Source organism: Salvelinus namaycush, chromosome 10 (genome assembly GCF_016432855.1).
Source record: "Salvelinus namaycush isolate Seneca chromosome 10, SaNama_1.0, whole genome shotgun sequence".
Lineage (NCBI taxonomy): Eukaryota > Metazoa > Chordata > Actinopteri > Salmoniformes > Salmonidae > Salvelinus > Salvelinus namaycush.
In genome coordinates this window covers 45,335,275-45,362,994 of record NC_052316.1, presented here as the reverse complement: position 1 = coordinate 45,362,994, position 27,720 = coordinate 45,335,275, and the positions used below count along the sequence as shown (strand labels likewise).

The 27,720-nt window shown below is 50.7% G+C and overlaps 1 protein-coding gene across 4 annotated transcripts in view; it reads right to left on the bottom strand.

Annotated features, from left to right (window-relative positions):
- Window positions 1-27,720, bottom strand: part of rxrgb (retinoid X receptor, gamma b) — a 101,988-nt gene that overhangs the window by 66,126 nt on the left and 8,142 nt on the right. The window contains exons 1-3 of one of the 4 annotated variants that reach the window (XM_039002984.1): window positions 12,106-12,247; window positions 11,814-11,872; window positions 659-813 (exon numbers count right to left, since the gene is read on the bottom strand). The exons of 2 other annotated variants lie outside the window; for them this stretch is intronic. In XM_039002984.1, coding sequence (XP_038858912.1) covers window positions 659-813; window positions 11,814-11,872; window positions 12,106-12,165 — 274 coding nt within the window. In that variant the 5' untranslated portion in view covers window positions 12,166-12,247. Of the gene's footprint in view, window positions 1-658; window positions 814-11,813; window positions 11,873-12,105; window positions 12,248-27,720 lie in introns of those variants that run through there. One more of the 4 variants, XM_039002985.1, reaches the window with a different exon arrangement.

Genomic DNA, 27,720 nt, shown 5'->3' with positions numbered 1-27,720 from the left:
AGTGCATATTACCCAGCTCCCTTCTGTCCCAGTCCTGCAGTACTCACAGTGCATATAACCCAGCTCCCTTCTGTCCCAGTCCTGCAGTACTCACAGTGCATATAACCCAGCTCCCTTCTGTCCTAGTCCTGCAGTACTCACAGTGCATATAACCCAACTCCCTTCTGTCCCAGTCCTGCAGTACTCACAGTGCATATAACCCAGCTCCCTTCTGTCCCAGTCCTGCAGTACTCACAGTGCATATAACCCAGCTCCCTTCTGTCCTAGTCCTGCAGTACTCACAGTGCATATAACCCAGCTCCCTTCTGTCCCAGTCCTGCAGTACTCACAGTGCATATAACCCAGCTCCCTTCTGTCCCAGTCCTGCAGTACTCACAGTGCATATAACCCAGCTCCCTTCTGTCCCAGTCCTGCAGTACTCACAGTGCATATAACCCAGCTCCCTTCTGTCCCAGTCCTGCAGTACTCACAGTGCATATTACCCAGCTCCCTTCTGTCCCAATCCTGCAGTACTCACAGTGCATATAACCCAGCTCCCTTCTGTCCCAGTCCTGCAGTACTCACAGTGCATATTACCCAGCTCCCTTCTGTCCCAGTCCTGCAGTACTCACAGTGCATATAACCCAGCTCCCTTCTGTCCCAGTCCTGCAGTACTCACAGTGCATATAACCCAGGTCCCTTATGGGGCTTCCAGATGAGGCTGATGCCTTAGGGTGCCACATGGCTCCAGAGGGGGTGGAGAGGGGTGCCAGCCGAACCACCTTGCCAGAGAACAGAACCTCCCTAGCAGCTGGAGAGGACGTACTCTGACTCCTGCTCCGACAGGAGAGAGAGACGAGAGGACAGAGAGGGAGGGATAGAGGAAAGAGAGGGAGGGACGAAGGGAAAAGGAGGGAGAGAGGCAAAGTCCACCCACGTCGTTTATGGGATTAACCAGATTATTCTCTGATCAATCCCAGAGGAACCGTTTGCAGTAGTGGATCAACTCGTTTAACTCCCAGAATTCCTCCCCTCTATATCTGAAAGGAGGATCTCTCATTTCTCTCTCCTCTCTTCTTTAGGCACGTCCGTAAATTCCCAGGATGCCTTTTTTTGTAATTAGGGCAGCATACATGCCTGTTAGCGCTGTGTTGGCACACTGCACGTCGCCTGTGTGTATGTCCCTGTCACTCCGTGCCTTAGAGCCAAAAGAGTCCAGCATGGTGAGTGTGTGTGTGCGCATGCACGAGTGTGTATGTGCGTGTCGTCTAACAAGCCTTGCATTCCTGGAACTGTCTATTCCCATGTATGTGTCTCGGTGCAGAAAACAGTACGGACCTAGAGCTAAATGTGTGCCCTCAAAACAAGACCCAAGACCAAGACCTCCCGGGTGGCGCAGTGGTCTAGGGCACTGCATCGCAGTGCTAGCTGCGCCACCAGAGTCTCTGGGTTCGCGCCCAGGCTGGGCTTGTCACGGTTCATGAATCCACTGCCTCCCTCTCTCTCTCTCTCTCTCTCTCTTTCTCTTTTTCTCTCTCTCTCTCTCTCTCTCTCTCTCTCCCGTGTTTGTGTGGGCGTGGTTCCCAATCTCGGCCTGATTGTCTGCGCCAGCTGGAATCACTTATCTTCCCTTTATATGTTCTGTAACCAGTGTTTCTTGTTGTCAGATCATTGTTACTTCCCTGAGGTTGTGTCGTGTGTCTGGGCTCTTTCTCTCGCCGCCCTTGTGTGGATTATCTTCTGTGCTCCTTCCTACCCATCCGGACACATTCCCCTGGATTTCTCAGCACGCTATCATCAGTATATGCGCCCTAGTCCCTGGGTCGGATTCCGTCTGAGTACAGTCTGTCTGTCCTGTTGCTGCTGTAAACTGTATTCATTAAACCATCGTTGCTTGCATCTTGCATCCGCCTCTGCATTGTCACAGAATGATCTGACCTTACCATGGATGCAGCGAGTTCAACGAGTCTGACCGAATTCATTTCCCGCAGTATCACGAGAATGGATCAACAAGAGGAGAACATCTCCAGCACAGGTCGGGCAGTACAAGCCCTTGCGACGCAGGTATCCCAGCTGACCCAACAATTACAACATCTGAGGGGTCTCGCTGCGCCACCTACACCGGCAGTTCAACCCGCCCCGCCAGAGCCGGATTCCCAGCTAGAGCCACGGCTACCGACACCAGAGGGTTATTCAGGTGATCCTGACTATTGCAGAGCTTTTCTTACGAGATGTTCCATGCATTTCTCGTTGCAGCCACGGACCTTCAACCGTGAACAGTCTAAGGTAGCATTCGTACTCACACTGCTATCAGGCAAAGCGGCTCTTTGGGGAACGGCGGTGTGGGCGAACCAGGACCCATGCTGCACCTCTTTCCAGACACTCTCCGAGGAGATGAGAAGGGTCTTCGATCGGGCAGTGGCGGGTAGGGAGGCGGCCAGACTACTCGCTGACCTTCGCCAAGGAGACCGTTCAGTATCGGAATACTCCATCCAATTCCGCACTCTGGCCGCAGAGTGTCAGTGGAACGAGGAGGCGCAGTGGGACATGTTCCTGCATGGGCTGGAGGACCGGATCCAGAAGGAGATTTATGTTCTGGACCTTCCCAGGAGTTTAAATGGACTAGTGGAACTAGCCTTGAGGGTCGACGCTCGTCTGAGTCGTATTGGCCGCCGAGCATGCCCTAACAGACCGTATAACGACACGGAGGGCTGGCATGCCAGCGGCGGGAACACGGCCAGTTCAGCCTCCGCTCACGAACCCATGCAGCTGGGGAGAGCTCGCCTCTCCCGGGAAGAGAGGGAGAGGCGGAGATCCCAAGGACTCTGTCTCTACTGTGGTAGAGCGGGCCACTTTATCCACTCCTGCCCGGTAAAAGATCAGGCCCGGTAGTAAGTATGAGGCTACTATCGGGTGGTGTCACCACAGAGAAGACCTCATCATCTACTCTCCTCCCGGTAAGACTAAGATGGGCCACCCACACGCACAACACCCAAGCCTTACTGGACTCAGGAGCAGAGGGTAATTTTATGGACTTCAAGCTCGCTCACAAACTCCAGATTCCTATCACCTCACTCACGCACAAGATATCCGTCAACGCTCTCAATGGTCAAGAACTCCCCAACATTTCTCACACCACTGAACCTATCACACTCATCACTTCTGGCAATCACACTGAGACACTATCATTTCTACTCATGGACTCACCCCTTGCACCATTAGTTCTCGGCCACCCTTGGCTCACCCAACACAACCCCAGAGTTGACTGGGGTCATAACTCTATATCCATGTGGAGTAACAAGTGTCTTGAGTCCTGTTTAGTGTCTGCTTGTTCATCTGTGTCTGATTCTGTGTTTCTAGAGGAGGCAGTGGATTTGTCTAACGTGCCCGTTGAATACCTCGACCTGAAGGAGGTGTTCAGCAAGTCCCGTGCTGCTTCTCTTCCTCCGCATCGTCCCTATGACTGTGCAATAGAATTATTGCCAGGTGAGTCTCCGCCTAAAGGCAAGTTATATTCACTCTCTGTTCCTGAGAGGGAGGCTATGGAGAGATACATCTCTGATTCTCTGGCCTCTGGATTCATTCGTCCTTCCTCTTCTCCAGCGGGGGCGGGGTTCTTCTTTGTGGGGAAGAAGGACGGATCTCTGCGTCCTTGCATTGATTACCGTGGGTTGAATAACATCACAGTGAAGAATACCTATCCCTTACCGTTGATGTCCTCAGCCTTTGAAAGGTTACAGGGAGCATCCGTGTTCACTAAGTTGGATTTACGTAATGCATATCATTTGGTTCGCATAAGGAGGGGGGATGAATGGAAGACCGCGTTTAACACCCCCAGAGGGCACTTCGAATATTTGGTCATGCCTTTTGGGCTATCCAACTCCCCAGCGGTTTTCCAGGCACTCGTCAATGACGTGCTGAGAGATATGATTGATCAGTTCATATATGTTTACCTGGATGACATACTGATTTTTTCTTCTTCTCTCCAGGAACACGTTCAGCACGTCAGACGAGTGCTTCAGAGGTTGTTGGAGAATGGACTTTTTGTCAAGGCGGAGAAATGCATTTTTCATGCACAATCCGTTCCATTCCTAGGTTACATCGTCTCGACTGAAGGTATTCACATGGATCCTGACAAGGTTAAGGCTGTGGTGGATTGGCCAAGCCCAGATTCCCGTAAGGCCCTACAGAGGTTTCTGGGATTCGCCAATTTCTACCGGCGTTTCGTTCGCAACTTTAGCCAGATAGTCGCTTCTCTTACCGCCTTAACCTCCCCCAGAGTGACGTTCAGGTGGTCCGATACAGCCGAGGCTGCATTCGCCAAACTCAAGAGCCGCTTTGTTTCGGCCCCCATCCTCATAGCTCCCGATCCCTCGCGTCAGTTCGTGGTGGAGGTGGACGCTTCAGAGGTGGGGGTAGGTGCGGTACTTTCCCAACGTTCCTCTTCTGACGACAAGATGCACCCTTGCGCGTTCCTGTCCCATCGGTTATCACCTGCGGAACGCAACTACGACATTGGCAACAGAGAGTTGTTGGCAGTGAAGTTAGCACTGGAGGAGTGGCGCCATTGGTTAGAGGGTTCGGGGGTACCTTTTATAGTTTGGACCGATCACAAAAATTTGGAATATATCAGAACCGCCAAGCGACTCAACTCCAGGCAGGCGCGGTGGGCACTCTTTTTCGGACGTTTTGACTTCTCTCTCTCGTATCGCCCGGGTTCCAAGAATGTCAAACCCGATTCCCTTTCTCGCATTTTTGACCATTCCGAACGCCCATCCATTCCCGAGTGCATCCTACCCGGGACCCTAGTGGTCTCCACACTCACATGGGAGGTTGAATCGAGGGTCAAAACGGCCTTAGAAGGGGTAAAGCCTCCGCCCGGTTGCCCGCCTAATCGGTTGTTTGTGCCGGAGGGGTGTCGGTCCGATGTTATTCGGTGGGGGCATTGCTCCAACGTAGCGTGTCATCCAGGAGTCAGCCGCACTAGCTTTTTGGTTAAGCAACGCTTTTGGTGGCCACTGATGGCTCGTGACATTCACAGTTTTGTCTTGGCTTGCTCGGTTTGTGCCACTGGGAAGACTTCTAATCGACCTCCAGATGGGTTACTCCAACCGCTGTCGGTCCCTTCGAGACCCTGGTCCCACATCACGCTAGATTTTGTTACCGCCCTCCCGCCCTCCCAGGGCAAGACGGTTGTTTTGACCGTGGTGGACCGGTTCTCGAAGGCGGCTCATTTTATTCCCTTGCCTAAATTACCATCTGCCAAGGAGACAGCGGTAACTGTCGTGGATCACGTCTTTCGCTTACATGGCCTGCCTATGGACGTAGTTTCTGACAGGGGGCCCCAATTTGTGTCCAAGTTTTGGCAAGAGTTTTGTAGGTTACTGGGAGCGAGTGTCAGTCTGTCTTCAGGGTTTCATCCCCAGAGCAACGGTCAAACGGAGAGGGCCAACCAAGATTTGGAGAGAGTGTTGCGATGTTTGGTTTCTAAGAATCCCTCTTCCTGGAGTCAACAACTCTCTATGGTTGAGTACGCTCACAATTCGTTGCCAGTGGCAGCCACGGGTCTCTCTCCGTTTGAGTGTAGTTTAGGTTACCAGCCACCTATCTTTCCCAGTACGGAGTCCGAGGTCACTGTTCCCTCCGCTCACGCTTTCATCCAGAGGTGCCGTCACGCATGGAGCAGAGCCCGTGAGACTCTTCTCCGGGTGGGGGCGCGCACCAAGGCTAAGGCCGATCGCCGCCGGTCGAAGCCTCCGGTATACGTCGTTGGCCAAGGAGTGTGGCTTTCTACTAAGAACATTCCACTCCGATCCGTTTCGAACAAGCTTGCCCCCAAATTTATCGGCCCGTTCAAAGTCACCAGGATCATTAGTCCGGTGGCGGTCCGGCTCAAGCTTCCTCCGGCGTATAGGAGAATTCATCCTACCTTTCATGTGTCTAAAATAAAACCTGTGTTTCAGGCACGCATTAACCCGCCGGTCCCGGTTCCCCCGCCGCCACGACTTGTTGATGGGGAACCCACCTTTTCTGTCAATCGTATTTTGGACTCTAGAAGGAGGGGACGCGGAATCCAGTACCTGGTGGACTGGGAGGGTTACGGTCCGGAGGAGAGAAGTTGGGTACCTGCTAGGGACATTCTGGATCACTCCCTTATCGATGATTTCAATCGACAGGTAAATTCGCCTGGGAACGCCAAGAGGCGTTCCTAGGGGGGGGGGTATTGTCACGGTTCATGAATCCACTGCCTCCCTCTCTCTTTCTCTTTCTCTTTTTCTCTCTCTCTCTCTCTCTCTCTCTCTCTCTCTCTCCCGTGTTTGTGTGGGCGTGGTTCCCAATCTCGGCCTGATTGTCTGCGCCAGCTGGAATCACTTATCTTCCCTTTATATGTTCTGTAACCAGTGTTTCTTGTTGTCAGATCATTGTTACTTCCCTGAGGTTGTGTTGTGTGTCTGGGCTCTTTCTCTCGCCGCCCTTGTGTGGATTATCTTCTGTGCTCCTTCCTACCCATCCGGACACATTCCCCTGGATTTCTCAGCACGCTATCATCAGTATATGCGCCCTAGTCCCTGGGTCGGATTCCGTCTGAGTACAGTCTGTCTGTCCTGTTGCTGCTGTAAACTGTATTCATTAAACCATCGTTGCTTGCATCTTGCATCCGCCTCTGCATTGTCACAGAATGATCTGACCTTACCATGGATGCAGCGAGTTCAACGAGTCTGACCGAATTCATTTCCCGCAGTATCACGAGAATGGATCAACAAGAGGAGAACATCTCCAGCACAGGTCGGGCAGTACAAGCCCTTGCGACGCAGGTATCCCAGCTGACCCAACAATTACAACATCTGAGGGGTCTCGCTGCGCCACCTACACCGGCAGTTCAACCCGCCCCGCCAGAGCCGGATTCCCAGCTAGAGCCACGGCTACCGACACCAGAGGGTTATTCAGGTGATCCTGACTATTGCAGAGCTTTTCTTACGAGATGTTCCATGCATTTCTCGTTGCAGCCACGGACCTTCAACCGTGAACAGTCTAAGGTAGCATTCGTACTCACACTGCTATCAGGCAAAGCGGCTCTTTGGGGAACGGCGGTGTGGGCGAACCAGGACCCATGCTGCACCTCTTTCCAGACACTCTCCGAGGAGATGAGAAGGGTCTTCGATCGGGCAGTGGCGGGTAGGGAGGCGGCCAGACTACTCGCTGACCTTCGCCAAGGAGACCGTTCAGTATCGGAATACTCCATCCAATTCCGCACTCTGGCCGCAGAGTGTCAGTGGAACGAGGAGGCGCAGTGGGACATGTTCCTGCATGGGCTGGAGGACCGGATCCAGAAGGAGATTTATGTTCTGGACCTTCCCAGGAGTTTAAATGGACTAGTGGAACTAGCCTTGAGGGTCGACGCTCGTCTGAGTCGTATTGGCCGCCGAGCATGCCCTAACAGACCGTATAACGACACGGAGGGCTGGCATGCCAGCGGCGGGAACACGGCCAGTTCAGCCTCCGCTCACGAACCCATGCAGCTGGGGAGAGCTCGCCTCTCCCGGGAAGAGAGGGAGAGGCGGAGATCCCAAGGACTCTGTCTCTACTGTGGTAGAGCGGGCCACTTTATCCACTCCTGCCCGGTAAAAGATCAGGCCCGGTAGTAAGTATGAGGCTACTATCGGGTGGTGTCACCACAGAGAAGACCTCATCATCTACTCTCCTCCCGGTAAGACTAAGATGGGCCACCCACACGCACGACACCCAAGCCTTACTGGACTCAGGAGCAGAGGGTAATTTTATGGACTTCAAGCTCGCTCACAAACTCCAGATTCCTATCACCTCACTCACGCACAAGATATCCGTCAACGCTCTCAATGGTCAAGAACTCCCCAACATTTCTCACACCACTGAACCTATCACACTCATCACTTCTGGCAATCACACTGAGACACTATCATTTCTACTCATGGACTCACCCCTTGCACCATTAGTTCTCGGCCACCCTTGGCTCACCCAACACAACCCCAGAGTTGACTGGGGTCATAACTCTATATCCATGTGGAGTAACAAGTGTCTTGAGTCCTGTTTAGTGTCTGCTTGTTCATCTGTGTCTGATTCTGTGTTTCTAGAGGAGGCAGTGGATTTGTCTAACGTGCCCGTTGAATACCTCGACCTGAAGGAGGTGTTCAGCAAGTCCCGTGCTGCTTCTCTTCCTCCGCATCGTCCCTATGACTGTGCAATAGAATTATTGCCAGGTGAGTCTCCGCCTAAAGGCAAGTTATATTCACTCTCTGTTCCTGAGAGGGAGGCTATGGAGAGATACATCTCTGATTCTCTGGCCTCTGGATTCATTCGTCCTTCCTCTTCTCCAGCGGGGGCGGGGTTCTTCTTTGTGGGGAAGAAGGACGGATCTCTGCGTCCTTGCATTGATTACCGTGGGTTGAATAACATCACAGTGAAGAATACCTATCCCTTACCGTTGATGTCCTCAGCCTTTGAAAGGTTACAGGGAGCATCCGTGTTCACTAAGTTGGATTTACGTAATGCATATCATTTGGTTCGCATAAGGAGGGGGGATGAATGGAAGACCGCGTTTAACACCCCCAGAGGGCACTTCGAATATTTGGTCATGCCTTTTGGGCTATCCAACTCCCCAGCGGTTTTCCAGGCACTCGTCAATGACGTGCTGAGAGATATGATTGATCAGTTCATATATGTTTACCTGGATGACATACTGATTTTTTCTTCTTCTCTCCAGGAACACGTTCAGCACGTCAGACGAGTGCTTCAGAGGTTGTTGGAGAATGGACTTTTTGTCAAGGCGGAGAAATGCATTTTTCATGCACAATCCGTTCCATTCCTAGGTTACATCGTCTCGACTGAAGGTATTCACATGGATCCTGACAAGGTTAAGGCTGTGGTGGATTGGCCAAGCCCAGATTCCCGTAAGGCCCTACAGAGGTTTCTGGGATTCGCCAATTTCTACCGGCGTTTCGTTCGCAACTTTAGCCAGATAGTCGCTTCTCTTACCGCCTTAACCTCCCCCAGAGTGACGTTCAGGTGGTCCGATACAGCCGAGGCTGCATTCGCCAAACTCAAGAGCCGCTTTGTTTCGGCCCCCATCCTCATAGCTCCCGATCCCTCGCGTCAGTTCGTGGTGGAGGTGGACGCTTCAGAGGTGGGGGTAGGTGCGGTACTTTCCCAACGTTCCTCTTCTGACGACAAGATGCACCCTTGCGCGTTCCTGTCCCATCGGTTATCACCTGCGGAACGCAACTACGACATTGGCAACAGAGAGTTGTTGGCAGTGAAGTTAGCACTGGAGGAGTGGCGCCATTGGTTAGAGGGTTCGGGGGTACCTTTTATAGTTTGGACCGATCACAAAAATTTGGAATATATCAGAACCGCCAAGCGACTCAACTCCAGGCAGGCGCGGTGGGCACTCTTTTTCGGACGTTTTGACTTCTCTCTCTCGTATCGCCCGGGTTCCAAGAATGTCAAACCCGATTCCCTTTCTCGCATTTTTGACCATTCCGAACGCCCATCCATTCCCGAGTGCATCCTACCCGGGACCCTAGTGGTCTCCACACTCACATGGGAGGTTGAATCGAGGGTCAAAACGGCCTTAGAAGGGGTAAAGCCTCCGCCCGGTTGCCCGCCTAATCGGTTGTTTGTGCCGGAGGGGTGTCGGTCCGATGTTATTCGGTGGGGGCATTGCTCCAACGTAGCGTGTCATCCAGGAGTCAGCCGCACTAGCTTTTTGGTTAAGCAACGCTTTTGGTGGCCACTGATGGCTCGTGACATTCACAGTTTTGTCTTGGCTTGCTCGGTTTGTGCCACTGGGAAGACTTCTAATCGACCTCCAGATGGGTTACTCCAACCGCTGTCGGTCCCTTCGAGACCCTGGTCCCACATCGCGCTAGATTTTGTTACCGCCCTCCCGCCCTCCCAGGGCAAGACGGTTGTTTTGACCGTGGTGGACCGGTTCTCGAAGGCGGCTCATTTTATTCCCTTGCCTAAATTACCATCTGCCAAGGAGACAGCGGTAACTGTCGTGGATCACGTCTTTCGCTTACATGGCCTGCCTATGGACGTAGTTTCTGACAGGGGGCCCCAATTTGTGTCCAAGTTTTGGCAAGAGTTTTGTAGGTTACTGGGAGCGAGTGTCAGTCTGTCTTCAGGGTTTCATCCCCAGAGCAACGGTCAAACGGAGAGGGCCAACCAAGATTTGGAGAGAGTGTTGCGATGTTTGGTTTCTAAGAATCCCTCTTCCTGGAGTCAACAACTCTCTATGGTTGAGTACGCTCACAATTCGTTGCCAGTGGCAGCCACGGGTCTCTCTCCGTTTGAGTGTAGTTTAGGTTACCAGCCACCTATCTTTCCCAGTACGGAGTCCGAGGTCACTGTTCCCTCCGCTCACGCTTTCATCCAGAGGTGCCGTCACGCATGGAGCAGAGCCCGTGAGACTCTTCTCCGGGTGGGGGCGCGCACCAAGGCTAAGGCCGATCGCCGCCGGTCGAAGCCTCCGGTATACGTCGTTGGCCAAGGAGTGTGGCTTTCTACTAAGAACATTCCACTCCGATCCGTTTCGAACAAGCTTGCCCCCAAATTTATCGGCCCGTTCAAAGTCACCAGGATCATTAGTCCGGTGGCGGTCCGGCTCAAGCTTCCTCCGGCGTATAGGAGAATTCATCCTACCTTTCATGTGTCTAAAATAAAACCTGTGTTTCAGGCACGCATTAACCCGCCGGTCCCGGTTCCCCCGCCGCCACGACTTGTTGATGGGGAACCCACCTTTTCTGTCAATCGTATTTTGGACTCTAGAAGGAGGGGACGCGGAATCCAGTACCTGGTGGACTGGGAGGGTTACGGTCCGGAGGAGAGAAGTTGGGTACCTGCTAGGGACATTCTGGATCACTCCCTTATCGATGATTTCAATCGACAGGTAAATTCGCCTGGGAACGCCAAGAGGCGTTCCTAGGGGGGGGGGTATTGTCACGGTTCATGAATCCACTGCCTCCCTCTCTCTTTCTCTTTTTCTCTCTCTTTCTCTCTCTCTCTCTCTCTCTCTCTCTCTCCCGTGTTTGTGTGGGCGTGGTTCCCAATCTCGGCCTGATTGTCTGCGCCAGCTGGAATCACTTATCTTCCCTTTATATGTTCTGTAACCAGTGTTTCTTGTTGTCAGATCATTGTTACTTCCCTGAGGTTGTGTCGTGTGTCTGGGCTCTTTCTCTCGCCGCCCTTGTGTGGATTATCTTCTGTGCTCCTTCCTACCCATCCGGACACATTCCCCTGGATTTCTCAGCACGCTATCATCAGTATATGCGCCCTAGTCCCTGGGTCGGATTCCGTCTGAGTACAGTCTGTCTGTCCTGTTGCTGCTGTAAACTGTATTCATTAAACCATCGTTGCTTGCATCTTGCATCCGCCTCTGCATTGTCACAGGGCTGGGTTCGCGCCCAGGCTCTGTCGCAGCCGGCCGCAACCGGGAGGTCCGTGGGGCGACGCACAATTGGCATAGCGTCGTCCGGGTTAGGGAGGGTTTGGCCGGTAGGGATATCCTTGTCTCAGTATGTAAAATGTATGCACTCTACTGTAAGTTGCTCTGGATAAGAGCGTCTGCTAAATGACTAAAAAATGTTTTTAAAAAATGTAAGACATTTAAAGGAACACACACTGAAAATCAACTGCAATGAATGAATTCCTTCAGCGGCCCATAGCACCTGACTGACAGTGAAGTTAAGCTAGCATGCCTGGAGGCTCTGCTCCCTATAGAGTAGAGACCGGAGCAGCTTTCATACCAGTCTATTACACCCAACAAGTCTTCAGGGAACAGCTCGAATAATACACACCTCTTCAAATTCACGTGGAGTTGGAATAATAAGCGATGGCCCACATAAAACACATCGCCCTGAAAGACATAATTAGCATTCATAAAGACATGTTGCACATTGATTGGTTAATGTGTGGTACACCACACTAATGTGTTTCCTCATTGGCCAAATGAAACCTTTAATTCAAAACAAAGCTTTTAGGGTAATAATGATGTCTGTGTGTGTGTGTGTGTGTGTGTGTGTGTGTGTGTGTGTGTGTGTGTGTGTGTGTGTGTTTCCCTAAAAGCACTGACAGAAGAAGCTGACTCACATAGGCTTTTACTTCAAGTTGATCTGAGGAGGTACGAGGAGGAGGCAGTTTAGTTTCCATACCTCCCTCTGTCCCTGAGGTACGAGGAGGAGGCAGTTTAGTTTTCTTACCTCCCTCTGTCCCTGAGGTACGAGGAGGAGGCAGTTTAGTTTTCTTACCTCCCTCTGTCCCTGAGGTACGAGGAGGAGGCAGTTTAGTTTTCATACCTCCCTCTGTCCCTGAGGTACGAGGAGGAGGCAGTTTAGTTTTCATACCTCCCTCTGTCCCTGAGGTACGAGGAGGAGGAGGCAGTTTAGTTTTCATACCTCCCTCTGTCCCTGAGGTACGAGGAGGAGGCAGTTTAGTTTTCATACCTCCCTCTGTCCCTGAGGTACGAGGAGGAGGCAGTTTAGTTTTCATACCTCCCTCTGTCCCTGAGGTACGAGGAGGAGGCAGTTTAGTTTTCATACCTCCCTCTGTCCCTGAGGTACGAGGAGGAGGCAGATTAGTTTTCATACCTCCCTCTGTCCCTGAGGTACGAGGAGGAGGCAGTTTAGTTTCCATACCTCCCTCTGTCCCTGAGGTACGAGGAGGAGGCAGTTTAGTTTTCATACCTCCCTCTGTCCCTGAGGTACGAGGAGGAGGCAGTTTAGTTTTCTTACCTCCCTCTGTCCCTGAGGTACGAGGAGGAGGCAGTTTAGTTTTCATACCTCCCTCTATCCCTGAGGTACGAGGAGGAGGCAGTTTAGTTTTCTTACCTCCCTCTGTCCCTGAGGTACGAGGAGGAGGCAGTTTAGTTTTCTTACCTCCCTCTGTCCCTGAGGTACGAGGAGGAGGCAGTTTAGTTTTCTTACCTCCCTCTGTCCCTGAGGTACGAGGAGGAGGCAGTTTAGTTTTCATACCTCCCTCTGTCCCTGAGGTACGAGGAGGAGGCAGTTTAGTTTTCATACCTCCCTCTGTCCCTGAGGTACGAGGAGGAGGCAGTTTAGTTTTCTTACCTCCCTCTGTCCCTGAGGTACGAGGAGGAGGCAGTTTAGTTTTCATACCTCCCTCTGTCCCTGAGGTACGAGGAGGAGGCAGTTTAGTTTTCTTACCTCCCTCTGTCCCTGAGGTACGAGGAGGAGGCAGTTTAGTTTTCTTACCTCCCTCTGTCCCTGAGGTACGAGGAGGAGGCAGTTTAGTTTTCATACCTCCCTCTGTCACTGAGGTACGAGGAGGAGGCAGTTTAGTTTCCATACCTCCCTCTGTCCCTGAGGTACAAGGAGGAGGCAGTTTAGTTTTCATACCTCCCTCTGTCCCTGAGGTACAAGGAGGAGGCAGTTTAGTTTTCATACCTCCCTCTGTCCCTGAGGTACGAGGAGGAGGCAGTTTAGTTTTAATACCTCCCTCTGTCCCTGAGGTACGAGGAGGAGGCAGTTTAGTTTTCATACCTCCCTCTGTCCCTGAGGTACGAGGAGGAGGCAGTTTAGTTTTCTTACCTCCCTCTGTCCCTGAGGTACGAGGAGGAGGCAGTTTAGTTTTCATACCTCCCTCTGTCCCTGAGGTACGAGGAGGAGGCAGTTTAGTTTTCATACCTCCCTCTGTCCCTGAGGTACGAGGAGGAGGCAGTTTAGTTTTCATACCTCCCTCTGTCCCTGAGGTACGAGGAGGAGGCAGTTTAGTTTTCTTACCTCCCTCTGTCCCTGAGGTACGAGGAGGAGGCAGTTTAGTTTCCATACCTCCCTCTGTCCCTGAGGTACGAGGAGGAGGCAGTTTAGTTTTCTTACCTCCCTCTGTCCCTGAGGTACGAGGAGGAGGCAGTTTAGTTTTCATACCTCCCTCTGTCCCTGAGGTACGAGGAGGAGGCAGTTTAGTTTTCTTACCTCCCTCTGTCCCTGAGGTACGAGGAGGAGGCAGTTTAGTTTCCATACCTCCCTCTGTCCCTGAGGTACGAGGAGGAGGCAGTTTAGTTTTCTTACCTCCCTCTGTCCCTGAGGTACGAGGAGGAGGCAGTTTAGTTTTCATACCTCCCTCTGTCCCTGAGGTACGAGGAGGAGGCAGTTTAGTTTCCATACCTCCCTCTGTCCCTGAGGTACGAGGAGGAGGCAGTTTAGTTTCCATACCTCCCTCTGTCCCTGAGGTACGAGGAGGAGGCAGTTTAGTTTCCATACCTCCCTCTGTCCCTGAGGTACGAGGAGGAGGCAGTTTAGTTTTCATACCTCCCTCTGTCCCTGAGGTACGAGGAGGAGGCAGTTTAGTTTTCTTACCTCCCTCTGTCCCTGAGGTACGAGGAGGAGGCAGTTTAGTTTTCTTACCTCCCTCTGTCCCTGAGGTACGAGGAGGAGGCAGTTTAGTTTCCATACCTCCCTCTGTCCCTGAGGTACGAGGAGGAGGCAGTTTAGTTTCCATACCTCCCTCTGTCCCTGAGGTACGAGGAGGAGGCAGTTTAGTTTCCATACCTCCCTCTGTCCCTGAGGTACGAGGAGGCAGTTTAGTTTTCATACCTCCCTCTGTCCCTGAGGTACGAGGAGGAGGCAGTTTAGTTTTCATACCTCCCTCTGTCCCTGAGGTACGAGGAGGAGGCAGTTTAGTTTTCATACCTCCCTCTGTCCCTGAGGTACGAGGAGGAGGCAGTTTAGTTTCCATACCTCCCTCTGTCCCTGAGGTACGAGGAGGAGGCAGTTTAGTTTTCATACCTCCCTCTGTCCCTGAGGTACGAGGAGGAGGCAGTTTAGTTTCCATACCTCCCTCTGTCCCTGAGGTACGAGGAGGAGGCAGTTTAGTTTTCATACCTCCCTCTGTCCCTGAGGTACGAGGAGGAGGCAGTTTAGTTTCCATACCTCCCTCTGTCCCTGAGGTACGAGGAGGAGGCAGTTTAGTTTTCATACCTCCCTCTGTCCCTGAGGTACGAGGAGGAGGCAGTTTAGTTTCCATACCTCCCTCTGTCCCTGAGGTACGAGGAGGAGGCAGTTTAGTTTTCATACCTCCCTCTGTCCCTGAGGTACGAGGAGGAGGCAGTTTAGTTTCCATACCTCCCTCTGTCCCTGAGGTACGAGGAGGAGGCAGTTTAGTTTTCTTACCTCCCTCTGTCCCTGAGGTACGAGGAGGAGGCAGTTTAGTTTTCATACCTCCCTCTGTCCCTGAGGTACGAGGAGGAGGCAGTTTAGTTTCCATACCTCCCTCTGTCCCTGAGGTACGAGGAGGAGGCAGTTTAGTTTCCATACCTCCCTCTGTCCCTGAGGTACGAGGAGGAGGCAGTTTAGTTTTCATACCTCCCTCTGTCCCTGAGGTACGAGGAGGAGGCAGTTTAGTTTCCATACCTCCCTCTGTCCCTGAGGTACGAGGAGGAGGCAGTTTAGTTTCCATACCTCCCTCTGTCCCTGAGGTACGAGGAGGAGGCAGTTTAGTTTTCATACCTCCCTCTGTCCCTGAGGTACGAGGAGGAGGCAGTTTAGTTTCCATACCTCCCTCTGTCCCTGAGGTACGAGGAGGAGGCAGTTTAGTTTTCATACCTCCCTCTGTCCCTGAGGTACGAGGAGGAGGCAGTTTAGTTTTCATACCTCCCTCTGTCCCTGAGGTACAAGGAGGAGGCAGTTTAGTTTCCATACCTCCCTCTGTCCCTGAGGTACGAGGAGGAGGCAGTTTAGTTTTCATACCTCCCTCTGTCCCTGAGGTACGAGGAGGAGGCAGTTTAGTTTCCATACCTCCCTCTGTCCCTGAGGTACGAGGAGGAGGCAGTTTAGTTTTCATACCTCCCTCTGTCCCTGAGGTACGAGGAGGAGGCAGTTTAGTTTTCATACCTCCCTCTGTCCCTGAGGTACGAGGAGGAGGCAGTTTAGTTTTCTTACCTCCCTCTGTCCCTGAGGTACGAGGAGGAGGCAGTTTAGTTTCCATACCTCCCTCTGTCCCTGAGGTACGAGGAGGAGGCAGTTTAGTTTTCATACCTCCCTCTGTCCCTGAGGTACGAGGAGGAGGCAGTTTAGTTTTCATACCTCCCTCTGTCCCTGAGGTACGAGGAGGAGGCAGTTTAGTTTTCTTACCTCCCTCTCTCCATGTTCTCTAATACCGCTGGCTAGACACTGTGAACACTGTGTATTTTGGCAGGGAGGAGGACTCAAACATGTGACATCTTTTGTACCCCTGTGTGTTTTCAAGGAAAATAACTGACAGACAGGGGGAATAGATACCAGAGAAATAAAATAAAAACGATAAGACTGACAGACAGGGATAATAGATAGCAGAGAAATCAAATAAAAATGATAAGACTGACAGACAGGGATAATAGATAGCAGAGAAATCAAATAAAAATGATAAGACTGACAGACAGGGATAATAGATACCAGAGAAATCAAATAAAAACGATAAGACTGACAGACAGGGATAATAGATAGCAGAGAAATAAAATAAAAATGATAAGACTGACAGACAGGGATAATAGATACCAGAGAAATCAAATAAAAACGATAAGACTGACAGACAGGGATAATAGATAGCAGAGAAATAAAATAAAAACGATAAGACTGACAGACAGGGATAATAGATAGCAGAGAAATAAAATAAAAATGATAAGACTGACAGACAGGGATAATAGATACCAGAGAAATAAAATAAAAACGATAAGACTGACAGACAGGGATAATAGATATCAGAGAAATAAAATAAAAACGATAAGACTGACAGACAGGGATAATAGATAGCAGAGAAATAAAATAAAAACGATAAGACTGACAGACAGGGATAATAGATACCAGAGAAATCAAATAAAAACGATAAGACTGACAGACAGGGATAATAGATAGCAGAGAAATCAAATAAAAACGATAAGACTGACAGAGAGGGATAATAGATACCAGAGAAATAAAAAAAAATTAGAAAAGGACAGTCAGCTGTGAAGCAATCAGTACAGTGTGTGTGTGTGTGTGTGTTTAACTGTGTGCACGGGTGTGTATGTGCATGTGTCTGTGTCTGTCCATGCGTCTGTGTGAGTGTGATCGTGCGTCTGTGTGAGTGTGATCGTGCGTGTGATGGGTTGGACTGACATGGCACTCTGAGCCCTCAAAATAGATATGTGGAGCTGCATTCTGTTCTGTGTAGAGCAGAGGGGCAGAGCAGAGAGGAGGGGCAGAGCAGAGAGGAGGGGCAGAGCAGAGAGGAGGGGCAGAGGAGAGAGGAGGGGCAGAGCAGAGAGGAGGGGCAGAGGAGAGAGGAGGGGCAGAGGAGAGAGGAGGGGCAGAGGAGAGAGGAGGGGCAGAGCAGAGAGGAGTGGCGGAGGAGAGAGGAGGGGCGGAGCAGAGAGGAGGGGCAGAGCAGAGAGGAGGGGCAGAGCAGAGAGGAGAGGCAGAGCAGAGAGGAGGGGCATAGGAGAGAGGAGGGGCAGAGCAGAGAGGAGGGGCATAGGAGAGAGGAGGGGCAGAGCAGAGGGGAAGGGCAGAGCAGAGAGGAGGGGCAGAGGAGAGAGGAGAGGCAGAGCAGAGAGGAGAGGCAGAGGAGAGAGGAGGGGCAGAGCAGAGAGGAGAGGCAGAGCAGAGAGGAGGGGCAGAGCAGAGAGGAGAGGCAGAGCAGAGAGGAGAGGCAGAGCAGAGAGGAGGGGCAGAGCAGAGAGGAGAGGCAGAGCAGAGAGGAGGGGCAGAGGAGAGAGGAGGGGCAGAGGAGAGAGGAGTGGTGGAGGAAAGAGGAGGGGCAGAGCAGAGAGGAGGGGCAGAGGAGAGAGGAGGGGCAGAGGAGAGAGGAGGGGCAGAGGAGAGAGGAGTGGCGGAGGAGAGAGGAGGGGCAGAGGAGAGAGGAGGGGCAGAGGAGAGAGGAGGGGCAGAGGAGAGAGGAGGGGCAGAGGAGAGAGGAGGGGCAGAGGAGAGAGGAGTGGCGGAGGAGAGAGGAGGGGCGGAGGAGAGAGGAGTGGTGGAGGAGAGAGGAGTGGTGGAGGAGAGAGGAGGGGCAGAGGAGAGAGGAGTGGTGGAGGAGAGAGGAGGGGCAGAGGAGAGAGGAGGGGCAGAGGGGCAGAGGAGAGAGGAGGGGCAGAGGGGCAGAGGAGAGAGGAGGGGCAGAGGAGAGAGGAGGGGCAGAGGAGAGAGGAGGGGCAGAGGGGCAGAGGAGAGAGGAGGGGCAGAGGAGAGAGGAGGGGCAGAGGAGAGAGGAGTGGCGGAGGAGAGAGGAGGGGCAGAGGAGAGAGGAGGGGCAGAGGGGCAGAGGAGAGAGGAGGGGCAGAGGGGCAGAGGAGAGAGGAGGGGCAGAGGAGAGAGGAGGGGCAGAGGAGAGAGGAGGGGCAGAGGGGCAGAGGAGAGAGGAGGGGCAGAGGAGAGAGGAGGGGCAGAGCAGAGAGGATGGGCAGAGGAGAGAGGAGGGGCAGAGGAGAGAGGAGGGGCAGATGAGAGAGAGAGGAGGGGCGGAGGAGAGAGGAGGGGCAGAGGAGAGAGGAGGGGCAGATGAGAGAGAGAGGAGTGGCGGAGAAGAGATGAGGGGCGGAGGAGAGAGGAGGGGCGGAGGAGAGAGGAGGGGCAGATGAGAGAGAGAGGAGTGGCGGAGAAGAGATGAGGGGCGGAGGAGAGAGGAGGGGCAGAGGAGAGAGGAGGGGCAGATGAGAGAGAGAGGAGTGGCGGAGAAGAGAGGAGGGGCGGAGGAGAGAGGAGGGGCGGAGGAGAGAGGAGGGGCGGAGGAGAGAGGAGGGGCGGAGGAGAGAGGAGGGGCAGATGAGAGAGGAGGGGCAGATGAGAGAGGAGGGGCGGAGAAGAGAGGAGGGGCGGAGGAGAGAGGAGGGGCAGATGAGAGAGGCACGTTGTTTGACTAAAGCAAGAATTAAAGCATCAACACTTTGACCTTCACTAATGAGTAATTACTGACAATTAGCTGAAAGAACACTCCCCTCCCTCTTACCCCCACACCTCCCCCTTGAGACTCCTCTAAAACACACACACAGGGTTTCTGTTAGCCAGCAATTGATGGCTTTTAGCCGATAAATAAAACTGTTGCCTGATCTGTTGCCGGCCATAATGACCCGGGAGAAAAAAAAATGCCATTGCAAAATAATGCTTTTTACTCATTGATGGAAATACCAGTCCATGTAAGTACATTTGACCGTCATGTTTATCGGTCTGTAGGTTAATTTGCATAATTTAGTGGAATCCAATTGGCTTGTGTGTATTTTCGTTAGTCATCATGTATCTTATTTATACAACACAACGAATCACATGTGCACAGCATACAGAGCCTATTTTGAGCAGGATTTCTCCTGAGGCACCTCAGCTGGTTGCTGCTGGAGTAAAATGTGCTTTCGTTGCGCAACAATTTAAAATGCAATCGCGTGTTAAAAACCGTTTTGATGGACGATTAAAAGAAGATACTGTGTTTATTTCTCAACTGGAAATTGAAGCACACCTCCCATTCACCATTCAAGGGCAGGCAACAGGCTATCAGCTCTTCACCCACCACTTTACAATGTGAGCTGGAGGCAGAACGCATTTTGAAAACATACTTAATTGTTTGAAACCTAAATGTTATATTTCACATTATGAGGCATGTCTTACATTGTTTCAACGTAGCCTTCAAGGCAAAATCCGACCATGGAAACGTGGAGGCAATTCTTTTATAAAGACTTTATAGGACGTGAGTTTCAGGCTTACAATTTATCCTACAATTTCTACCGTTCTGCGTTCCATTTCTGATTCTCATATGTTCATTTTCATGGAACGGTTTCATTTCAAAAACAACGTTTTCCTTTCTCAAAATCATTGTCACGTGGATAATCATAAAAATGCGAATTAAAATGATAAAAATCTGTGGAGTAAAGTCAATTCATGCGAGATCACCAGCCACATGGACACATTGATACACCGTGATCCATCGGCGGCTAAAGAAATGAGCGCATGGAACTCATAGCCCATAAACCAATGCAGCAGTAGGACTATAACTTCCATTGCTCTTTCACACTGGGGATTGTTGATTATCGAGGGGGAGATTGTTGGACAGATTTTTCAAATAGCTTAGTGTGAGGAACTATAGTTTGAATAAATGATCATTCGCAAGGGATGTAAAACAACAACAAAAAACGTTCCTACATTTCCGCACAGCAGGCCTGGTACTTCTATGCGTGCTCAGGCGCGCACGCTCCCTCAACACGATCAGAACAGAGGAACCAGAAGCACGCTCCCTCAACACGATCAGAACAGAGGAACCAGATGCACACTCCCTCAACACGATCAGAACAGAGAATCCAGACGCACGCTCCCTCAACACGATCAGAACAGAGAATCCAGATGCACGCTCCCTCAACACGATCAGAACAGAGAAACCAGAAGCACGCTCCCTCAACACGATCAGAACAGAGAAACCAGATGCACGCTCCCTCAACACGATCAGAACAGAGAAACCAGATGCACGCTCCCTCAACACGATCAGAACAGAGAAACCAGAAGCACGCTCCCTCAACACGATCAGAACAGAGAATCCAGATGCACGCTCCCTCAACACGATCAGAACAGAGGAACCAGATGCACACTCCCTCAACACGATCAGAACAGAGAATCCAGACGCACGCTCCCTCAACACGATCAGAACAGAGAATCCAGACGCACGCTCCCTCAACACGATCAGAACAGAGGAACCAGATGCACGCTCCCTCAACACAATCAGAACAGAGAAACCAGATGCACGCTCCCTCAACACGATCAGAACAGAGAAACCAGATGCACGCTCCCTCAACACGATCAGAACAGAGAAACCAGAAGCACGCTCCCTCAACACGATCAGAACAGAGAATCCAGATGCACGCTCCCTCAACGCGATCAGAACAGAGAATCCAGACGCATGCTCATGACGCATATACAGTTGAAGTCGGAAGTTTACATACACTTAGGTTGGAGTCCTTAAAACTTGTTTTTCAACCACTCTACAAATTTCTTGTTAACAAACTATAGTTTTGGCAACTCGGTTAGGACATCTACTTTGTGCATGACACAAGTAATTTTTCCAACAATTGTTTACAGACAGATTATTTCACTTATAATTCACTGTATCACAATTCCAGTGGGTCAGAAGTTTACATACACTAAGTTGACTGTGCCTTTAAACAGCTTGGAAAATTCCAGAAAAGGATGTCATGGCTTTAGAAGTTTCTGATAGGCTAATTGACATAATTTCAGTCAATTGGAGGTGTACCTGTGGATGTATTTCAAGGCCTACCTTCAAACTCAGTGTCTCTTTGCTTGACATCATTGGAAAATAAAAAGAAATCAGCCAAGACCTCAGAAAAAAAAATGTAGACCTCCACAAGTCTGGTTCATCCTTGGGAGCAATTTCGAAACACCTGAAGGTACCACGTTCATCTGTACAAACAATAGTACGCAAGTATAAACACCATGGGACAGCGCAGCCATCATACCGCTCAGGAAGGAGATGCGTTCTGTCTCCTAGAGATGAACATACTTTGGTGAGAAAAGTGCAAATCAATCCCAGAACAACAGCAAAGGACCTTGTGAAGATGCTGGATGAAACAGGTATAGAAGTATCTATATCCACAGTAAAACGAGTCCTATATCGACATAACCTGAAAGGCCGCTCAGCAAGGAAGAAGCCACTGCTCCAAAACCGCCATAAAAAAGCCAGACTACGGTTTGCAACTGCACATGGGGACAAAGATCGTACTTTTTGGAGAAATGTCCTCTGGTCTGATGAAACAAAATATAACTGTTTGGCCATAATGACCATCGTTATGTTTGGAGGAAAAAGGGGGATGCTTGCAAGCCGAAGAACACCATCCCAACCGTGAAGCACAGGGGTGGCAGCATCATGTTGTGGGGGTGCTTTGCTGCAGAAGGGACTGGTGTACTTCACAAAATAGATGGCATCATGAGGATGGAAAATTATGTGGATAAATTGAAGCAACAATACCTTGACAACAAAGCCATTCTGGAGAGAGACTAGTCTATATCTTCACCACACACCCCTCCCCTTCTGAGCCATTCTGGAGAGAGACTAGTCTATAGCTTCACCACACCCCCCTCCCCTTCTGAGCCATTCTGGAGAGAGACTAGTCTATATCTTCACCACACACCCCTCCCCTTCTGAGCCATTCTGGAGAGAGACTAGTCTATAGCTTCACCACACCCCCCTCCCCTTCTGAGCCATTCTGGAGAGAGACTAGTCTATATCTTCACCACACCCCTCCCCTTCTGAGCCAGTCTGGAGAGAGACTAGTCTATATCTTCACCACACCCCCCTCCCCTTCTGAGCCATTCTGGAGAGAGACGAGCCTATATCTTCACCACACCCCTCCCCTTCTGAGCCATTCTGGAGAGAGACTAGTCTATATCTTCACCACACACCCCTCCCCTTCTGAGCCATTCTGGAGAGAGACTAGCCTATATCTTCACCACACCCCTCCCCTTCTCAGCCATTCTGGAGAGAGACTAGCCTATATCTTCACCATACACCCCTCCCCTTCTGAGCCATTCTGGAGAGAGACTAGTCTATATCTTCACCACACCCCTCCCCTTCTGAGCCATTCTGGAGAGAGACTAGTCTATATCTTCACCACACCCCTCCCCTTCTGAGCCAGTCTGGAGAGAGACTAGTCTATATCTTCACCATACCCCCCTCCCCTTCTGAGCCAGTCTGGAGAGAGACTAGTCTATATCTTCACCACACACCCCTCCCCTTCTGAGCCATTCTGGAGAGAGACTAGTCTATATCTTCACCACACACCCCTCCCCTGCTGAGCCAGTCTGGAGAGAGACTAGCCTATATCTTCACCACACACCCCTCCCCTTCTGAGCCATTCTGGAGAGAGACTAGTCTATATCTTCACCACACACCCCTCCCCTTCTGAGCCATTCTGGAGAGAGACGAGCCTATATCTTCACCACACCCCTCCCCTTCTGAGCCATTCTGGAGAGAGACTAGTCTATATCTTCACCACACACCCCTCCCCTTCTGAGCCATTCTGGAGAGAGACTAGCCTATATCTTCACCACACCCCTCCCCTTCTCAGCCATTCTGGAGAGAGACTAGCCTATATCTTCACCATACACCCCTCCCCTTCTGAGCCATTCTGGAGAGAGACTAGTCTATATCTTCACCACACCCCTCCCCTTCTGAGCCATTCTGGAGAGAGACTAGTCTATATCTTCACCACACACCCCTCCCCTTCTGAGCCATTCTGGAGAGAGACGAGCCTATATCTTCACCACACACCCCTTCCCTTCTGAGCCATTCTGGAGAGAGACTAGTCTATATCTTCACAACACACCCCTCCCCTTCTGAGCCATTCTGGAGAGTGACTAGCCTATATCTTCACCATACACCCCTCCCCTTCTGAGCCATTCTGGAGAGAGACTAGTCTATATCTTCACCACACACCCCTCCCCTTCTGAGCCATTCTGGAGAGAGACTAGTCTATATCTTCACCACACCCCTCCCCTTCTGAGCCATTCTGGAGAGAGACTAGTCTATATCTTCACCACACACCCCTCCCCTTCTGAGCCATTCTGGAGAGAGACTAGTCTATATCTTCACCACACACCCCTCCCCTTCTGAGCCATTCTGGAGAGAGACGAGTCTATATCTTCACCACACACCCCTCCCCTTCTGAGCCATTCTGGAGAGAGACGAGCCTATATCTTCACCACACACCCCTCCCCTTCTGAGCCATTCTGGAGAGAGACTAGTCTATATCTTCACCACACACCCCTCCCCTTCTGAGCCATTCTGGAGAGAGACTAGTCTATATCTTCACCACACCCCTCCCCTTCTGAGCCATTCTGGAGAGAGACTAGTCTATATCTTCACCACACCCCTCCCCTTCTGAGCCATTCTGGAGAGAGACGAGTCTATATCTTCACCACACACCCCTCCCCTTCTGAGCCATTCTGGAGAGAGACTAGTCTATATCTTCACCACACCCATCCCCTTCTTCTTGTCTCAACATTTAAAATTCTACTCAAGACACATTATCTTCACATATATTTTAGATGCATTACACTGACAGCAGCCTGTCAATAATCAGCTAGGCCTATTGCCACGTGCGCTGACCAAACTGAGGGCTTCCCAAACAGGCATAGGCCTACGAGCTTGTGATCTGAAACAATCCAAAGCATTTTTTTTTAAAGAAGCTAAGGATCCTTGATTCTCTGTGGCTAAGCCATGCTTTCTGGTGAAGTGTTTTGAATAATTTTATGTATTTATATATAGACGGGAGTAATTAGATAATTTTGGCAAATGGGTTTCCATTTACTTCCCTACTTGACCCACCGTTCTGCCGTTTCTCTCCTGCTCTATTGGTTTTCATATCAACTTTCGTTCGCTGTCCAGAAGCCAAAGGCACAATCCTAGTCATATTAGATTAGCAGGGCTGTGATGATAGCAGGTGATGATAGCAGGTGAGGAGAACACCAGTTAGCAGGGCTGTGATGATAGCAGGTGATGATAGCAGGTGAGGAGAACACCAGTTAGCAGGGCTGTGATGATAGCAGGTGAGGTTAACACCAGTTAGTAGGGCTGTGATGATAGCAGGTGAGGATAACAGGTGAGGATAACACCAGTTAGTAGGGCTGTGATGATAGCAGGTGAGGTTGACACCAGTTAGTAGAGCTGTGATGATAGCAGGTGAGGAGAACACCAGTTAGCAGGGCTGTGATGATAGCAGGTGAGGATAACACCAGTTAGCAGGGCTGTGATGATAGCAGGTGAGGATAACACCAGTTAGCAGGGCTGTGATGATAGCAGGTGAGGAGAACACCAGTTAGCAGGGCTGTGATGATAGCAGGTGAGGATAACACCAGTTAGCAGGGCTGTGATGATAGCAGGTGAGGATAACACCAGTTAGTAGAGCTGTGATGATAGCAGGTGAGAACACCAGTTAGCAGGGCTGTGATGATAGCAGGTGATGATAGCAGGTGCGGATAACACCAGTTAGCAGGGCTGTGATGATAGCAGGTGAGGATAACACCAGTTAGTAGGGCTGTGATGATAGCAGGTGAGGATAACACCAGTTAGTAGGGCTGTGATGATAGCAGGTGAGGATAACACCAGTTAGCAGGGCTGTGATGATAGCAGGTGAGGATAACACCAGTTACCAGGGCTGTGATGATAGCAGGTGATGATAGCAGGTGAGGATAACACCAGTTAGCAGGGCTGTGATGATAGCAGGTGAGGAGAACACCAGTTAGCAGGGCTGTGATGATAGCAGGTGAGGATAACACCAGTTAGCAGGGCTGTGATGATAGCAGGTGAGGATAACACCAGTTAGCAGGGCTGTGATGATAGCAGGTGAGGATAACACCAGTTACCAGGGCTGTGATGATAGCAGGTGAGGAGAACACCAGTTAGCAGGGCTGTGATGATAGCAGGTGAGGAGAACACCAGTTAGCAGGGCTGTGATGATAGCAGGTGATGATAGCAGGTGCGGATAACACCAGTTAGCAGGGCTGTGATGATAGCAGGTGATGATAGCAGGTGAGGATAACACCAGTTAGTAGGGCTGTGATGATAGCAGGTGAGGATAACACCAGTTAGTAGGGCTGTGATGATAGCAGGTGAGGATAACACCAGTTAGCAGGGCTGTGATGATAGCAGGTGAGGATAACACCAGTTACCAGGGCTGTGATGATAGCAGGTGATGATAGCAGGTGAGGATAACACCAGTTAGCAGGGCTGTGATGATAGCAGGTGATGATAGCAGGTGAGGATAACACCAGTTAGTAGGGCTGTGATGATAGCAGGTGAGGGTAACACCAGTTAGTAGGGCTGTGATGATAGCAGGTGATGATAGCAGGTGAGGATAACACCAGTTAGTAGGGCTGTGAGGATAGCAGGTGAGGATAACACCAGTTAGCAGGGCTGTGATGATAGCAGGTGAGGTTAACACCAGTTAGTAGGGCTGTGATGATAGCAGGTGATGATAGCAGGTGAGGATAACACCAGTTAGCAGGGCTGTGATGATAGCAGGTGATGATAGCAGGTGAGGATAACACCAGTTAGCAGGGCTGTGATGATAGCAGGTGATGATAGCAGGTGAGGATAACACCAGTTAGTAGGGCTGTGATGATAGCAGGTGAGGATAACACCAGTTAGTAGGGCTGTGATGATAGCAGGTGAGGATAACACCAGTTAGCAGGGCTGTGATGATAGCAGGTGAGGATAACACCAGTTACCAGGGCTGTGATGATAGCAGGTGATGATAGCAGGTGAGGATAACACCAGTTAGTAGGGCTGTGATGATAGCAGGTGAGGGTAACACCAGTTAGTAGGGCTGTGATGATAGCAGGTGATGATAGCAGGTGAGGAGAACACCAGTTAGCAGGGCTGTGATGATAGCAGGTGAGGATAACACCAGTTAGCAGGGCTGTGATGATAGCAGGTGAGGATAACACCAGTTAGTAGAGCTGTGATGATAGCAGGTGAGGAGAACACCAGTTAGCAGGGCTGTGATGATAGCAGGTGAGGAGAACACCAGTTAGCAGGGCTGTGATGATAGCAGGTGAGGATAACACCAGTTAGCAGGGCTGTGATGATAGCAGGTGATGATAGCAGGTGAGGATAACACCAGTTAGTAGGGCTGTGATGATAGCAGGTGAGGATAACACCAGTTAGTAGGGCTGTGATGATAGCAGGTGAGGATAACACCAGTTAGCAGGGCTGTGATGATAGCAGGTGAGGATAACACCAGTTACCAGGGCTGTGATGATAGCAGGTGATGATAGCAGGTGAGGATAACACCAGTTAGCAGGGCTGTGATGATAGCAGGTGATGATAGCAGGTGAGGATAACACCAGTTAGTAGGGCTGTGATGATAGCAGGTGAGGGTAACACCAGTTAGTAGGGCTGTGATGATAGCAGGTGATGATAGCAGGTGAGGATAACACCAGTTAGTAGGGCTGTGATGATAGCAGGTGAGGATAGCAGGTGAGGATAACACCAGTTAGCAGGGCTGTGATGATAGCAGGTGAGGTTAACACCAGTTAGTAGGGCTGTGATGATAGCAGGTGAGGGTAACACCAGTTAGTAGGGCTGTGATGATAGCAGGTGATGATAGCAGGTGAGGATAACACCAGTTAGCAGGGCTGTGATGATAGCAGGTGATGATAGCAGGTGAGGATAACACCAGTTAGCAGGGCTGTGATGATAGCAGGTGATGATAGCAGGTGAGGATAACACCAGTTAGTAGGGCTGTGATGATAGCAGGTGAGGATAGCAGGTGAGGATAACACCAGTTAGCAGGGCTGTGATGATAGCAGGTGAGGTTAACACCAGTTAGTAGGGCTGTGATGCAATATTTTTTTCCATGGCAAAAAAAGAAAACATGAAGCAGACAACTCTTTGGTCCTTTAAAAACCTGCTGTATGTAACATATTGTGTGCTGTAGTTTGGAAAATAAATAAATGTGACTCAGGATGACAACATAATGATGTTTGTTTCCAACATTAGGGCTGTTTTCCTGAAGAAGTTAAATCTGTTTTGTTTCCTTGCAACAATACTAAGGAGTATCGAGATACTGGTATCGAGATACTGGTATCGTCCTGGCTCCAGTAAAAGTCGAAGTACATGAACTAAATTAAAAAGTGTCAAGACATCCAAGCACTGCATAGCAAAAAAGACAATGTGACAAAATGGGCATGTGACGAAGCATATGAATGGGAGGGCCTATTTGACTATGAAACCAAACCAGCCTGT